We start from the raw sequence: 15,099 nt of genomic DNA, 5'->3' as shown, positions 1-15,099 counted from the left end.
ATTCAGCAACCAGATTATCTCACATAAACAAACATGTTGGCTAGTTCATATCTGGTCCTAATTCAAGGTGCTTGCATTAGTGCAGGAGTCAGCAAACTTTTTTTGGAGGGGGCCAGTTCACCGTTCCCCAGACCTAGTGGTGGGCTGGACTGCACATGCTGGTCCTTTCATCTACAGAGAACAGGGATTGATCAGGTATAGGAGGGGCAAGATGATCTTTCAGTTTAATTTATGGCACGTACACAGCTTAAGTTATGGTCTTCCACCCTCTTTCTGAAAGCCAACATTTGTATTTTTGTTAACAGTTCGGCTGGAATAATCTTGGAAGATAGGAAGCCTTTTACAGAGTCAGACCATTGGTCCATCTATCTCAGTATATTGTCTACACAGGCTGGCAACAAATCTTCTGCGTTTCAGGCAGGAGACTCTCCCAGCCCCACATGGATGGATCTGGGACCTTATGCATGCAAAGCAGGTGCTCCAGCACTGTAATTAACCTTCCCTTGCATGAAGCAGCTTTTACACTCAAAGGAGATGTAAGGAGCACCAGGATTTTTCCTGGAATTACAAATCCCTGAAACGTTCGACTTGTGAGAACAAAGGAAGGACTTGACACAAATGCACACATGCCTGGAGCGTAACAAAAGACAGTTCACCAGAAAACTGCAAATCTGCAATCAGTGAGAAGAAAATCTATTATCACAAATTCTGACAGAACTATCATAGGAGCAAACTTTCATGCAAACTGCTCTGGGCACTGCCTGACATAATGTGGTACAGAAGAATAAAGGTAGATAAATAAATAAAACCATTTTGGGGAGCAGGGCAATAAACCTAGACTTTATATATTGTTGTCTGGTTGGGAAAATTTCCTAAATATGTTCCACTTCAGATCAGCAGTGTAGCGTCTGTTGGCACTTAAAAAAATTATTATTGGAACAGGAAGATTAACAATAACATAACACCATATAATTCTTTCCAATTAATTTAATCTAATTTTGTTCCATGCTAGCCACTTATCCACTTTTTTGGTTTTTTGGATTTGAAAAGGGAAGAGAAAGGGAGGGGGGAAGGGGGTGGATAATCTAAAAAAAACCCAGAGAAAACAATGTTGCGCTGTGTATGTGTGTGTGTGTGTGTGTGTGTGTGTGTGTGAGATGCAGTGATGAAGCACTTTGCTAAAAACCGACAACAAATGAAATGCCAAACGTGGAATGCTGAATCTCCTTGAGGCTCCCACTTACCTTCAGAAAGTGCTTAAAACTGTACGAGGAGCTTTTGTCATGGCTGTCGCCATGGTCCTCTCTCTTCTTGCAGAAGACCAGAGCTTTCTCATAGAGGAAGAGGTGCCTTTGCATCGGCTTGAATCTGGCCAGGTCCTTCATTTTCGTGGGACCTTTCCTGTGCCCCGTCCACACACTGAAAGATCCTTGCATCAGCACTTTGCCCAGCTCACTGATGTCTCCCTGGTAAGAACAATCGTATTTTGTTTGCTTGTTTTTAATTCACACAGGGGTTTCTTATCACAAAAGTGACTTACAAAATAAAACAAAGCCTTCCGAAGACCCTTTCAAAGAGCTGCCTTGCCCTATTCCTTTGAAAGGTGGCTTTATCCTGGCACTGCCAATCAGCTGAACCATGGTGTTTTCCAACACCCTTTTGGCCAAGGCAAGTCCTTATCTGCCCTGTGCCTGACATCATATACCCCTTATGGTTGTGTTTTGGCCAAAATGGTCTCCTTGCCCATGAAGAGGGAGTAGCACCCCAGCATTGCAGCCAAAGGGTTCTTCCCCAGCCCAATGTGGAATTGCCAGGAAATCCGCTCCCACTTCCACGTGGGGAGGAGTTGTGGTAGACTGCGTAGCCACCCACTCTCCTCCAGGGGCGGGGGACGCAGTCCCGCATTGCCCGGGGGATCCTGTCCACATCAGCGACCGGTCAGCCAATCTGCTGGCTGGGTGTGTGTGACCGGGACCAATTAAAACAGAGGCGTGACCTGGAGGGCTTCCTCTTTGGCTCACTTCCTCAATCACCTGCCCTCCCTCCCTATTTTGCAGGTTTTCGTTCCTTGACCTTGCTATGGACCTTGGTTGGTTGCCATTGAGGGACCTGGTAGGAATTTTTCCACTTGGCAAATTGGCACAGGACATTTGGGTTTTGCCTACCTCGTAGCAATTGTCACAACTTTGTTAGGGTTGCGGTTAAGCATTGTTTGACCTTATGATGGGGGAGGGGTGGCCATCACCTGCCCCTCCATGCTTAAGGGTTAAAGGAATCCGAAGCCCGAGGACGGGCTAGGGCCATGACACAACCCCAACGGGAACACCAGGGGGAACTCGAGTTGGTCTGCATCGACGGGGCTCCCTCTACCGGTGGTTAACCCTTACTGGACTCCCTGTGTGATGGGCAGGAATCAGATATAGTCGGATCCATTCAATGCCTAAGCCAATACCGCTCACATTCTGTAATCAATAAAGCTGTGGCCAAAATTTGCCCAATAATATTAACTTAATATTTATGTCCTTGTGTATGTTATTTCTCAACAAGGGGGTGGCTTCGGGGTCTCGACACACAACTGAACCTGAGACCTTCCACATACAAAGCAAGGTTCTCTTCTCTGCTCCTAGATTCCAGACTCAGTGGCCTTACTGGGGAGAGAGTGCTATTCAGATAGTAACACCGAGATGGCTGATCCTCTTTTATTATTATTAATAATAATAATACCCTGCCCATCTGGCTGTGTTTCCCCAGTCACTCTGGGCGGCTTATAGCATATCTAGATGGAAGTGTGCTGAGCCAGTCGTCTTGCATTCGGAGCCCCTTCTGCTCATTCTGCTGAGTGGGGCCTCGACATCTGCCCCCCAAAGTCCTGCCCCGAAGCCCCACTACATCCCATTCCCACTTAACGGCACGACGGATGCCTTCCCAACCAAATAAAAGTCTACTTACATCGTAGCCAGTTATCGAAATCTGATGCATGGAGTCGTTGACTGACTTCAGCAAATCCAACATGGCGACCAGTGCCTCTTGGAGCTCTTGGACGCCTTCACAACTTGTGCTGTATTTCAGCAGCTCCTGAAAAAACATCAAAGTCAGGATTCTGAAAACATCCTGAAGTCAGGATTTTCTTTGCACTCTGGGCCGCTTCACATAGAAATATGTCAAACGTTGCATTGACTGCAATAAGAACGTCAGAAGAGGCTGCTTGCTGGATCAGAGCAGTGGCCCATCTAGTCTAGCATCCTGTTCTCATGGTGGCCAACCAGATGCCCTGAGAACAACAGTGCTCTCCTCACTTGTGATACTCAACAACTGGTATTCAGAGCCACACACTTCTAACATCGGAGGGGCCACATGTTCACTGTGACTAGTAATCATCAATAGCTGTATCCTCCATGCATCTGCCTAATTGCCGTATTTTTTGCTTCATAAGAAGCACTTTTTTCCTCCTAAAAAGTAAGGGGAAATGTGTATGTGTCTTATGGGGTGAATGAAGGCTGCGCAGCTATCGCTGAAGCCAGCAGAGTGAGAGCTGCGCAGTGCTTGTTGTTCTGCTGGCTTCCCAGCGAAGCGGGAGGAGGAACGGAAGGGAGCCCTTACAGAGCCCCTTCCATCCCTCATCCTGCTTCGCTGGGAAGCCAGCAGAGTAAGAGCCACTGTGCAGCTATCGCTCTTGCTCTGCTGGCTTCAGTAATAGCTGTGCAGCTTGCTTTGGCTTTTCAGGGAGGTGGGAGAAGGGACAGAGGGCAGCCCATCAGTCTCTTCTCCCACAGAGGAGGAAAACAAGAAAAGCCAGCAAGAGCCGCTCTATCTTTAAAGAGCCGCGCCGAGCGTGTCTGCGGCTCTTGCTGGCTTTTCTTGTTTTCCTCCTCTAAAAACTAGGTGCGTCTTATGGTTGGGTGCATCTTATAGAGCGAAAAATACGGTATATTTTAAAGCCATCTAATTTGTTGGCCTTCACTACCTCTTGTGGAAGTGGATCCCAGTGCTTGGGAGTTTAGGAGACTCCCCTCACAGAGCTACAGTTCCCTGAGCTACCATTCTGTGAGGGGATGCATTCCTGAAAGATGGAAGTGGTGTAGATCCATTCTTAGGAACAATGACATGAATACCTTCAGGAGCAGCTGGTATTTTGTTAACCGTTGCACAGGTTTGAGCAGATAGGAATCCAACGCAAGCTTATGCTCCAATTTCCTTTGGCATTCCTGCAACGAAACGGAAAGGCAAAATGTGGCACGTTGTGTATGTCATCTTTTAAAATAAAAAAATATTAAATTCAGTACATGATTTTGGACGTGTAAAATTTTAACAAGAGGCGTTGAGGTTTATAAATTAAATGATTGGTAGCAATGTAATCTTAGCACCAAAATAGGCAGAGTAAACGATTAAGACTTGGAATTTGCAACAGCAATGATCATAGCAGCCAGACTAGCCATTGGAAATCAGTTAAGTCCACTGACATATCGAGATGGTATACAAACATATGGTATGTAGCACTGTTGTTCATATTGTGAAAGAGAAATTAAAGGAAGGGCACCAAAGTTATTGAGAAATGGAATTTGTTAAATATTGGAATGCAAAACTCAAAGACAATGTCAAGCCTTATATATTTTTGCATTCACATGTATAATTTAACACCCAGTTTAAAATATAATAGTTACCAGGGATGCTCAAGAAGTGTATACAGCACTTTTTAATTGACTTTTGGTTTCAGAATACAGTGATATTACAAAATTATATACATATATATATTATTATTATTTTGGTGATGATTTGATTACTTTGCATTTTTTAATGTTTACAAAAGTTAACACTTTAAGTTTTTTTGCAGAAGCTAATCTGGATGAGTGCTGAACATACAGGTCACTGGGAGGGGCCTAATGCTGCTTCCTCAGCCCCTGGAGAGCTATCACAAGGCCCAGTAGATGACAGTAGGCTAAAGAGGCAAAAGCTAAAGGTTGTATAAAGCAGCTGATGAATAAATTTGTTCTTAGCTGTATTTTTAGATGATTTCTTAATCCATGTGCCAGGATCTCATTAATAGGCTGCCTGCAATCTTCTATGTCCTCCAAATGCACCTCACAATCAGCATTATGGAAATGATGCAAAACTAGAGCTATCAAAATGAATGAGCAAAAATTTTAGAAGTTGTTGCCCAGTTTGGGATACATATATATTTCCGATTTGTTGAAGCAAGTCACCTCAATAGCACTGGGCTAAGATATTACAGCACCTGAGGTGGACCCCAAATGCTGCCCCACTCCCTAGTGGCATAGCATGGGAGAGGGCCACAGGGAAGGTTGTCCCAGGTACAAAATTGTTAGGGGGCACAGAATTCCAACATGCGGTGCTGCCTCAGTACAGCTGTGCACTTCCATTGCTGGGCTCTGCTAAAAATGGCTTCTCTATGCGAACCAGGAAGTGACCTCTCCAGACAACAGAACAACTCTTGTTTTCTAACATTTGCAGCTGTGATCCCCTGGGTGATGTGGACGGCATTAGGCCGTTGAATGTCATGAATGAGCCAGCTCCCAGTGACGGTTTGCAACCAGCTGAAGAAAGCAGCCAGGAACAGAGAGGGTCAACTGCCAGGCACGATGAGCATTGGCTAGTGCCAACTCCCCCACCACTTGGAATGCCGGTTGATAAGGGAATGGCTGAGAGTGAGCCGGAACCCAGCCAACACTCTTGAGAAGTGCAAACTGGCGCGAACAGAGAAGGAAGCAGTTTGTCAGAATGGGAAGAGATTGGAGCTGAGCCAATTCCTCCTAAGAGTACGCTGTCTCCTAGGTGGAAGTCACAAACTATACCCACAAAGGAGGAATGGATTTGTAAACTAAACAAATATTTAATTTTGGCAAAATTAACTGCTATAATAAGAAATCAGTCGAATCAAAAATTTAAAAAAGGAGTGGAAATGTTTTGATGAATATATGGCAAAATATTGCTCAAAAAAAGATACGCTAATATGCCTAGATTAAAATGTGAAGTACTGGATGGAAGAAAAATCAGTAAGGAAAGATAACAAGAATATATAGATGATTTGAGAAGATTGTAGAATGCAAAGATTATTGTAAATTGTATAATGTGGAGGAAATCGAGTGGGGGTGGAGGGAAGTGGGAGGAAGGAGAAAAGAATATGATGGATTGTGGAAATAGAAATGTAAATGTGTGGGGGGATGGGGAATAAATGGTGTTGGCTTTGCTACATCTGTATTGTAATGTAATATGTGAAAACCAATTTAAAAAAAACATTGCAACAACAAAAAAAAGAGTATGCTGTCTCATGGGTGGGCTGGCCTTGGACCACATCATAATGGCCCATCTAGCCAAGCATCCCATCCTTACCAGTGGCCAACAAGGAGAAGCCTGCAAGTGTGACCCGAACACAGCAGCAGCAGCACTTTCTCCTCCTGCAGTTTGCAGCAACGTGTTTCTAAAAGCATTGCTGCCTCTGACTGTGGAGGCGGAGAACAGCCATTGTGGTTAGTAGCCACAGATAGCCTTATCCTCCACGAATTTGTCTAATACTCCTTTAAAGCCATCCAAGTTGGTGATCATCACTGCCCTCCTGTGGGAGTGAGTCCCGTAGTTCTTTGCTCCTCTTTCCAGGCGGATGGCGCAATAAAAATAAAATATATCTGCAAACGTATTTATTATTTCATTTCAGTGGCAAAGTTTTATCGGTGGTTGCAAGAACAAATGATCCCTATCTTTAAGCCTGAACAAAATGCTTGTTTAACTTGGAGGTAGGCTGTCTGAATTGTGCATTGCTTTGTAACGATTTGCTGGGTCTCTGGACCATAATAAAGATTGATTATGATTACATTTGAATCCCAACCTTTCCTCCGAGAATTCAGTGAGCCATACATGGTTCTCCTCTCCCCATTTTATCCTCACAACCACCCTGCAAGATAGGTTAGCTTGGCAGATAATGGCTGGCCCAAGTGAGCTTTTCACCTATCACCATAACAATGTGAAAATACCTGGAAGAAGAGGCTTTCTGCACACTGCCTCCACAGGTATTCAGATCGCGGCTTATTCTGACAGTATTTCTCGTACATCTGAAAATCTTCCCGCTGCAGGAGGAAGGAAAGAATGATAAATATGTAACACCCCCTTGATTCTAAGTACATCCATTGCAGGGAACTTGTATCAGAAAGCCACAGAACCTGTAGCTGTCTAGTTCAAGTGGAACAGCCATACACCTGACCACAGAATTGTAGAGATGGAAGGAATCCTGAGCGTCACCTAGTCCAACGCCCTGCAATGAAGGAACCTGTTCTGGATCAAAGAAATAGAGCACAGGCATTGCATGCTAAAGTTCCCAGGTTCAAATCCTAATATCTCTAGGTAGGACTAGGCAAGATCCTTGTTTGAAACTGGGACAGTGGTGGCCTGTCAGTATGACTGGGGTGGGGCACCTCAGGCCTGGGGAAGACAGTACATTATTGTTATTATTTATTAAAATTTAAATGCCGCCCTTCTCCTGAAGATTACAGGGCAGTTTACAACATAAAACCACAAAATGCATAACATAATGACAATGACGACGACGACAACAACAACAACAACAACAACAACAACAACAACAACAACAACACACACACACACACACACACACACACACACACACACACACACAATTGGAAAAGCCATAGATTGTTTAATCAGCCAATGGCCTTGTTGAAGAGGAATGTTTTTGCCTGGTGCCTAAGGATATGTAGTAATACTAATCATAATGATAATAATTTATTATTTACCGTTATATGCTGCCCATCTGACTGGGCTGCCCCAACCTCCAGCAAAATATAAAACTAGAGTAATGAAGGCACCCGGAGAGTCTCCCTGGGGAGAGCATCCCATGAACACTCATCCATCCTCTTTGGCCTCTGAGTCTGACCTTGTCAACTGTGGCCCTTGGAAGGGGTCCCCAGAAGGGAATGTGGCCCCCACACTGCAAAAAGCACTGCCCCACACAGAGACACATTGCTGCTCCTGTTTAGTGAGTGAACAGGAAGCAGAAAAGTAATGCTGTTGGTTCTAGCAATACAGGAAGTTGCTTTATGCTGCGCCAGGCCATTGGGTCAGTCTAGCTCACTGTTGCCTACCTCAGCAATGGGGAAGTTTTTCCTGAAGTTAGCTACATTCCCTTTGGGGCAACCAGTTGGAGGCAGGATGCTGGTGGTGGGAGGGAGTGGGGCCAAGGTGGGGCTAATCTCTCCCCACCCAACCGCCTTGTCTACCACTCACCAACCAACAGGGGAGGGACAATTTTTTTTTACTAGTGGTCTAAGTTGAACACATGCAACAGGCTTTTCTTAAACTTCATACTACAAGGCTGGGGAATGTTTTTCGACCATGGGCAGCCTTCTGAAGGCCACAGGCTGATGATGTTTGGGACCATAGGCGAAAGCGGGCAGAGCAGAGAATGTGGGTTTTACAGGGACGCGGGTGGCGCTGTGGGTTAAACCATACAGCCTAGGACTTGCCGATCAGAAGGTTGGCGGTTCGAATCCCAGCAACGGGGTGAGCTCCCATTGCTCGGTCCCTGCTCCTGCCAACCTAGCAGTTCGAAAGCACATCAAAGTGCAAGTAGATAAATAGGTACCGCTCCGGCGGGAAGGTAAACGGCATTTCCGTGTGATGCTCTGGTTCGCCAGAAGCGGCTGAGTCATGCTGGCCACATGACCTGGAAGCTGTACGCTGGATCCCTCGGCCAATAAAGTGAGATGAGCACCACAACCCCAGAGTCGGCCACGACTGGACCTAATGGTCAGGGGTCCCTTTACCTTTACCTTACTTCTTAGACCAGACCATCCCTTTCCATCCTCCACCCAAACAGGTAAGAGGCATTACCCGGGTTTAAGGACACATTCAGGCCAGACAAAAACAATCAGGGTGTCTAAGTAGGGACAGGAATCATGGCCTGAGGAGAGTTCTGAGGGCCAGACAGGGAGGCCCGGAGGACTAAGGTTCCCCACCCCTGATCTGGAGCAAGAAGGATCACGAGCACAGCTCCAACAACATGCCTACTGACCCTTTCCAAGAAGCAATAGCCAACTTTCTCTGGGGCTTCCACACAGCTCTCCAGATGGTGGAGGAAAATCCTGCAAGAAAAAGAAAGAGGAAGAGGATGGAGAGGGTAGGAATGAAGAGTGGGCTACATTTGCTTCCGGAACTCACTTTTAAAGGCAAGGGGTGGTAGAGGTGGGGGAAGACTGACAATGCAAAGGTTTGGCGGTGTCTTACTTGTTGTGAAAGTCGTAAATCTCTGGCATGTTTCCAAACAGAACATCTTTGCGGTTTTGCAAGGGGGGTGGCAAGAGAAACGCCATGGTGGGGTTGTCCATCTCAGCTCTGTAGCCCTGCCGACAGCACAACCCCAAATGTAGTATTAGGCACACATGCAGACTGTCCAACCCCAAAAGGCCACGTTTAGTAGCATCATCACCTCTTGGTCCTAATGCTAAAAACCTCTTTGCAGTCGTGCACCAGCCCCAGAGGTGTGTTTGTTTGGCTTGTGTGTTTTCAGAGTATTATGACTGTAAAAATACGCCACTGAGTGGCATGTTCAACAGGAGAATGTGAATAAGAATAATAAATGTTAAAACTGGAATGGGGAGTAGGGATAGATCGATCTGTCAATTTTGGTTTTGCTCAGTTTCAAATCTTTCCCGTTATTAAGTTCAGTTCCCCACATTTTCACATCAGTTTGCATTTATTTATTTTTTAAAGTAAAAAGTCCTCATGAAAATTTATCAGCATCTAGTGGGCATTTCTCCCATTATACAAATTTATTTCTGCATGTGATACTGTCTAATACATTGGTACCTCGGGTTACATACACTTCAGGTTACGTACGCTTCAGGTTAGACTCCGCTAGCCCAGAAATAGTGCTTCAGGTTAAGAACTTTGCTTCAGGATGAGAACAGAATTCGTGCTCTGGCGGCACGGCGGCAGTGGGAGGCCCCATTAGCTAAAGTGGTGCTTCAGTGTAAGAACAGTTTCAGGTTAAGAACGGACCTCTGGAACGAATTAAGTACTTAAACCGAGGTACCACTGTATGCATATTTCAATGTTCATCAATTTTGTATGCACAACTTTCTCCTAACACGTTTTTTGCATATTTAATCCTAATGTATATAATTATATTAATTGTTTGATGAATTTGTTTTTGCCTTATTTGTATGCTATTTTGTTTTTAATATGATTACCACAATTGTAGCTTTGTCTTGAAAATATTAATGCTATTTTTATTGTGAGCTGCATTGAGATCAGCATTGTTGCTGGAATACAAATATGAAATCATTTTTTTAAAAAAAATCATATATCAACATTTTTGTACGCATTATTTGGTTGGATAACTGTATTGCCAAATACAGAGAAGTTTGACTTTCTAAGGGCAGATGCATTTTGGTTTGTGTATTGCTTCAGGAAGTGTGAATTAGGCTAAAACGTGCACAAAACTGAATTCCTCCTCATCCTGCGCTTCTGTTAGCATCTAGCTTACTTGCAGTCAGATACAGAAGTAAAATAAGTATCCCAGATACATCTAAGGGTGAAGCAAGAAGAAACAAAGGCACACTTACCATCAAAATGGTGAACAACTCCTCAACGTAAACCCGCTCAGTTTCTATAAGCTCGTTTATCACATAGCTAAAATGAAGAAGGGGGGGGAATCAAGGTTGGGTACATGTAGAAATTCCACAAAGAGCTGAGGAAAAACAGTAGCATGTGCTTTCTAAATGTGCAAGAATTTATTGGAGGAAGAAAAACATAAATATTCTAGTCCTCATGTTACAAAGATGTGCTTGAAAGGGTGAGAGTAAAGCCTGGTTATTCCTCACCCCCCACCCCACTGAAGGGACGTACATTTTGCTTTGGATGAGGCCTAATCATCACAGCAAGGCCAAGGTCGTTCTTTGAATGCTTTGAGTAAAAGGAACAGAGAACTTTCCCAAGCACAAATCAGGGTTTGTTTGCATGACTAGTAAAGAAGTTGGTGGATTAAAAAGGGGGTGAAGAATACCTTTTCAATATGTCTAAACTGTCTTCACTTTCTGATATGCACAACTGCAGCGAATTCCTTTTCTCCTGATAATCGTGCATCACTTCAATCTGGAGGGAAACAATATGCTTTAGGAAGAGGAAAAATAATAATAAAAAAAGCTTTGAAGTGGCAACTTGAAGCCTGCTATTTTAAAATGATTCCTGTGCTGCCCTAAACGTGAACTTGCATTTTGCAATGTACTAGTGGGGTACATCGCTGCTAGAGGAACCTTTTGCAGCATGGGAGCCTCATTCCCCAGAGGACAACTTTATGGTGGCCACACAACTGCAGTTGGAGGCAAAAAGAAATAAAAGTGTAGCCAGAGGCAAAAAAAGGGGGAGCAGAGCAACAGATGTGATTTTCACCTTTGTACATTATGCAACATTCCAGCAATGTAAAAAGCCAGAGGTTTCCAAGCATGTAATAAGCATAATTACTGATCAAGGATTTATTGCCCCTAGGCAAAAGTAGACAAGGAGGTCACAGAGCATGACCAACAAATAGGAGTCAAAGAGGGCTGGGTGGGTAGGGGCTACATTTGGTCCCAGGTCTGGAGTTCCCCATCCCTTGCTTACTGTCTAGAATCTGACACAGGAGAGTCAACAGAAGAAGAGGAAGGAAATAGTAGCAGGATGGAAGAATATGGCCTGGTTTGTGCACCACTATTTCCTTCCCCTTCTTCTGTTGACTCTCCTGTGTCAGATTCTAGACAGTAAGCAAGGGATGGGGAACTCCAGCCCTGGGACAAATGTAGCCCCTACCCACCCAGCCCTCTTTGACTTCTATTTGTTGGTCATGTTCTGTGACCTAAACCAAAGTTTAGTGCTACATGAATAAGCTTGAGTAAGCTTGCTCATCTCCTTCCCCTCTCTTCCCCTCGCACAGACTCAAGGACTAGAAGTATCTGCTTCCTAATTTAAACAAACCACTGCCTAAAGCAGCCCACTCTAAGCTATTGTTAGCTTAAACTCCGGCTCTTTGAAACAAGAGAAGATCAAACCATGGTTTCTGAACCAAGATTGTTAAATAAACCATAGTTTAAAACAACTTCCACACCCCAGACTGGATTCAGCAACAAATTGTGGTTAGTTTACACTCGGAGGAAAATGCTTCCGATCTCCAAGCCATACCAAAGGATCAATGAGCCATGATCCAACGGCTTATCCAGGTTAGTTTATGTAGCACTAATTTAAAGCTTGGTTTGGGCATTTCGTCTGAACCGGGCAAGTGAGTAGGCATAAGATTGCACTGATAAAACTTCTGTCCCATTTACACATTTTAGCTATGTGGTCTCCCGTCCATCTTGTTTTTTATGCTTGTTCTGGACAAGGAGTGTCAATGCTGCATGAAAATATGTGGTTTGAGGAGCACTTTGTTAATGGTATGCAGGATTTCCCTCAAAGTCATTCCTTTGACTGTGGTATGTAGCCAAAACAGCACCAACCATGAACAACAGAGAGGAATCAATGGTTTAAGGAGGAGGGGACCTAAAAAAGCACGACAAGGATAGATCATGTTCAGTGTCCTTAGAGTGCTCAGCATCTATTGCAAGTAGGGAGACTGAAGTTGGTGAGGAATGGAATGGAGCCCCTTAGAAAAGGCACGGCTGTTTGGATGGCAGGTAGAAACACGGAATAGGACCATTCCACATTGATTTTGTGGATATCACACTTGTACTTAAACATTTTTAATCACCTACCTTGCGGGAACTTTGAGATTTCCTTGAAGTCTTCTTCCCAGGCAGTGAGATATCAAATGAAAATTTCAAACTGGAATTAAAATCTACACCTTGGACATAAGAAAAAGAAGAAGGACAGATTATAGTCTACAAGTTACAGATTACTTTTGTGCAAAGGAATTACATTAAACTACATTACACCACCTGTTTAAAAGGTAGATATGTTCAGTTAGTTAATGCTGGAAACAAAATAGATGTGAGTGTGTTCCTGTGTGCACACATGTTTTAACAAACAGGATGAAACATTTTAATAGAGAAAAAAAAGTTACTGGGGGGAACTATTAATTATAACAAAAGATTTGAAAATAAATAAATGGCGTTTAGGAAACAAAAGAATTATTTTACTAAGTAATCACACAGAATTTGAAATGAACAAAATCTGAGATTAAAAGTTAAAAATTCATAATCTGACAAGTTATCAGGAAAAGGTCTGAAGCATCCTATTTTGCTTTACTGCCTCTTCAAGTTGTATTTTTATTTTTTATTAAATTTGCATACCACCATTCTCTGCAGATCACAGGGCATTGGGTTATATCCTACTCGGAGTAGACCCATTGAAGTGGCTACATATGGACTATTTAAATGTCACTACTCTTGACTGTCGTTAAGCTGGCCACTATTTGACTTATTTTGTACATAACTCTGAGATCTATTATTATTATTATTCCTTTATATACCTCTTTTCACTCCAAAAGCCCCCCCCCCCACAAAAAAGAAGAGTGGCTAATAATATTTTATTAAACAACAGATAATGTGCTATATCCTGCTTTGATGGCATTTCTTGGGTAATTAAATTTCCCACACAAACCTGCACCATCAAGCCACCATATTGTTGTGGAGCTAGCATCTATCTATCTATCTATCTATCTATCAATCATCTATCTATCTATCTATCTATCATCTATCTATCTATCTATCTATCTATCTATCTATCTATCTATCATTTAGAAACACTCCTAAAAAACTACAATTCCCGGGATTCTTTGAGGGTAGCCATGATGTCTGTTTAGAGTGGTATAAAACTGCTTTAAACTCATAATGCAGCTGGGCCACACTGAAAGGATTTCTGGATATAACGGAAGGGTGGAAATACTGATAAGGTTCCACATATCACTCTACCCAGCCCAAGTCCTTTAATACACATATTTCCTATAAAATCTAACCATATATATTTTCTATGTTAAAAAGAATCTAAAATAAGGCCCCTCAAAGGAAAGGCGATGGAGATCCTTTCCAGGAGAAGATGCAACTGAGGAAGAAAAGGAACAGTATCTAATTTTATTGACATAGATAAGTGTTGAATATCCGTTAGATAGAAGAAGCACCTTTAATGAAGTAATGGGCAAAGGATGTTGGGAGAAAAACAGACGCAGAAGAATGCAAACAGATATGAAGAGAAGCTGCCCCATCTTCAAACTGCGCTGTTGCAAAAATAAAACGGTTACAACATTACTACTTCCACAAGGTCTCATTGATGTCGGACAGCATCATCAGAAAGAAAACTCCAAAATAAGGTAGAGGGTTTAAACTGCATTTGCCCTGCTGCCTACAAGCTCTTAAAATGACAGGCAGCACTTCTGTGAGAGGTCCCTAAGGATGTTAACTGGGAGAAACCCTAAATTAGCATATACCAAATACATAAATAGTACAATCCCAGTTTGGGCTGGGCAACCAGTGGTTTGCTGAGCACAAATGACAGCTCCCAGGGGGTTCAATAAAATGATCATTTCTGCTGACAGTCTGAGATTACAGAAATCAGAATGTCTTGTTCACACGTTACACTGAACACAGGTACAAGCTGTCTATGAATGTATAACTATTTATATGAAAGAGTGTTACACTTGCAGATTTGCACAGCTTAGGTGTGTTTTAAGTGCATTATACAAATGTGACACTAGATGGCGAGGGTGAGCTTAGGGCAAATTCAATATATTTTTCAAAACTTTTTTTTATATAAAAAAAGCATTTTCGCAACGTTTTTTATATGTGTCTAGATTCCACCTGTGTTATCGTTGAATGTCACATGTGAATAAGTGCATAAATGTACAGCTCAAATATTTGTGTACATGGATTGTTTACTCATTGAATGTAACATGTGAACAGCCTTGGAGGGCCACCTGCAAACCAAAACACTTTGCCTGAGAGCTGTCCTGTACTGTAGCTGGAGCACCTAGAGGAATGTAGTCCTCCTTTAAGGTAAAGGGACCCCTGACCATTAGGTCCAGTCGTGGCCGACTCTGGGGTTGCGGCGCTCATCTCGCTTTATTGGCCGAGGGAGCTGGCGTACAGCTTCTGGGTCATGGGGCCA

The 15,099-nt window shown here is 43.3% G+C and overlaps 1 protein-coding gene across 4 annotated transcripts in view; it reads right to left on the bottom strand.

Moving 5' to 3' along the window:
- The window catches only part of MCF2 (MCF.2 cell line derived transforming sequence), a 70,888-nt gene that overhangs the window by 13,194 nt on the left and 42,595 nt on the right, over positions 1-15,099 (bottom strand). For all 4 annotated transcript variants that reach the window (XM_053374868.1, XM_053374872.1, XM_053374871.1 and 1 more), the window contains 9 exons: positions 12,753-12,841; positions 11,033-11,121; positions 10,593-10,659; positions 9,253-9,368; positions 9,041-9,110; positions 6,987-7,079; positions 4,113-4,205; positions 2,950-3,075; positions 1,245-1,466 (listed from right to left, as the gene is read on the bottom strand). In XM_053374868.1, the coding sequence (XP_053230843.1) occupies positions 1,245-1,466; positions 2,950-3,075; positions 4,113-4,205; positions 6,987-7,079; positions 9,041-9,110; positions 9,253-9,368; positions 10,593-10,659; positions 11,033-11,121; positions 12,753-12,841 (965 nt within the window). The remainder of the gene's footprint in view (positions 1-1,244; positions 1,467-2,949; positions 3,076-4,112; positions 4,206-6,986; positions 7,080-9,040; positions 9,111-9,252; positions 9,369-10,592; positions 10,660-11,032; positions 11,122-12,752; positions 12,842-15,099) is intronic.

Source organism: Podarcis raffonei, chromosome Z (assembly GCF_027172205.1).
Source record: "Podarcis raffonei isolate rPodRaf1 chromosome Z, rPodRaf1.pri, whole genome shotgun sequence".
NCBI lineage: Eukaryota > Metazoa > Chordata > Lepidosauria > Squamata > Lacertidae > Podarcis > Podarcis raffonei.
The sequence above is the reverse complement of the archived record's forward strand: the minus strand, read 5'-3'. Positions and strand labels throughout refer to the sequence as shown.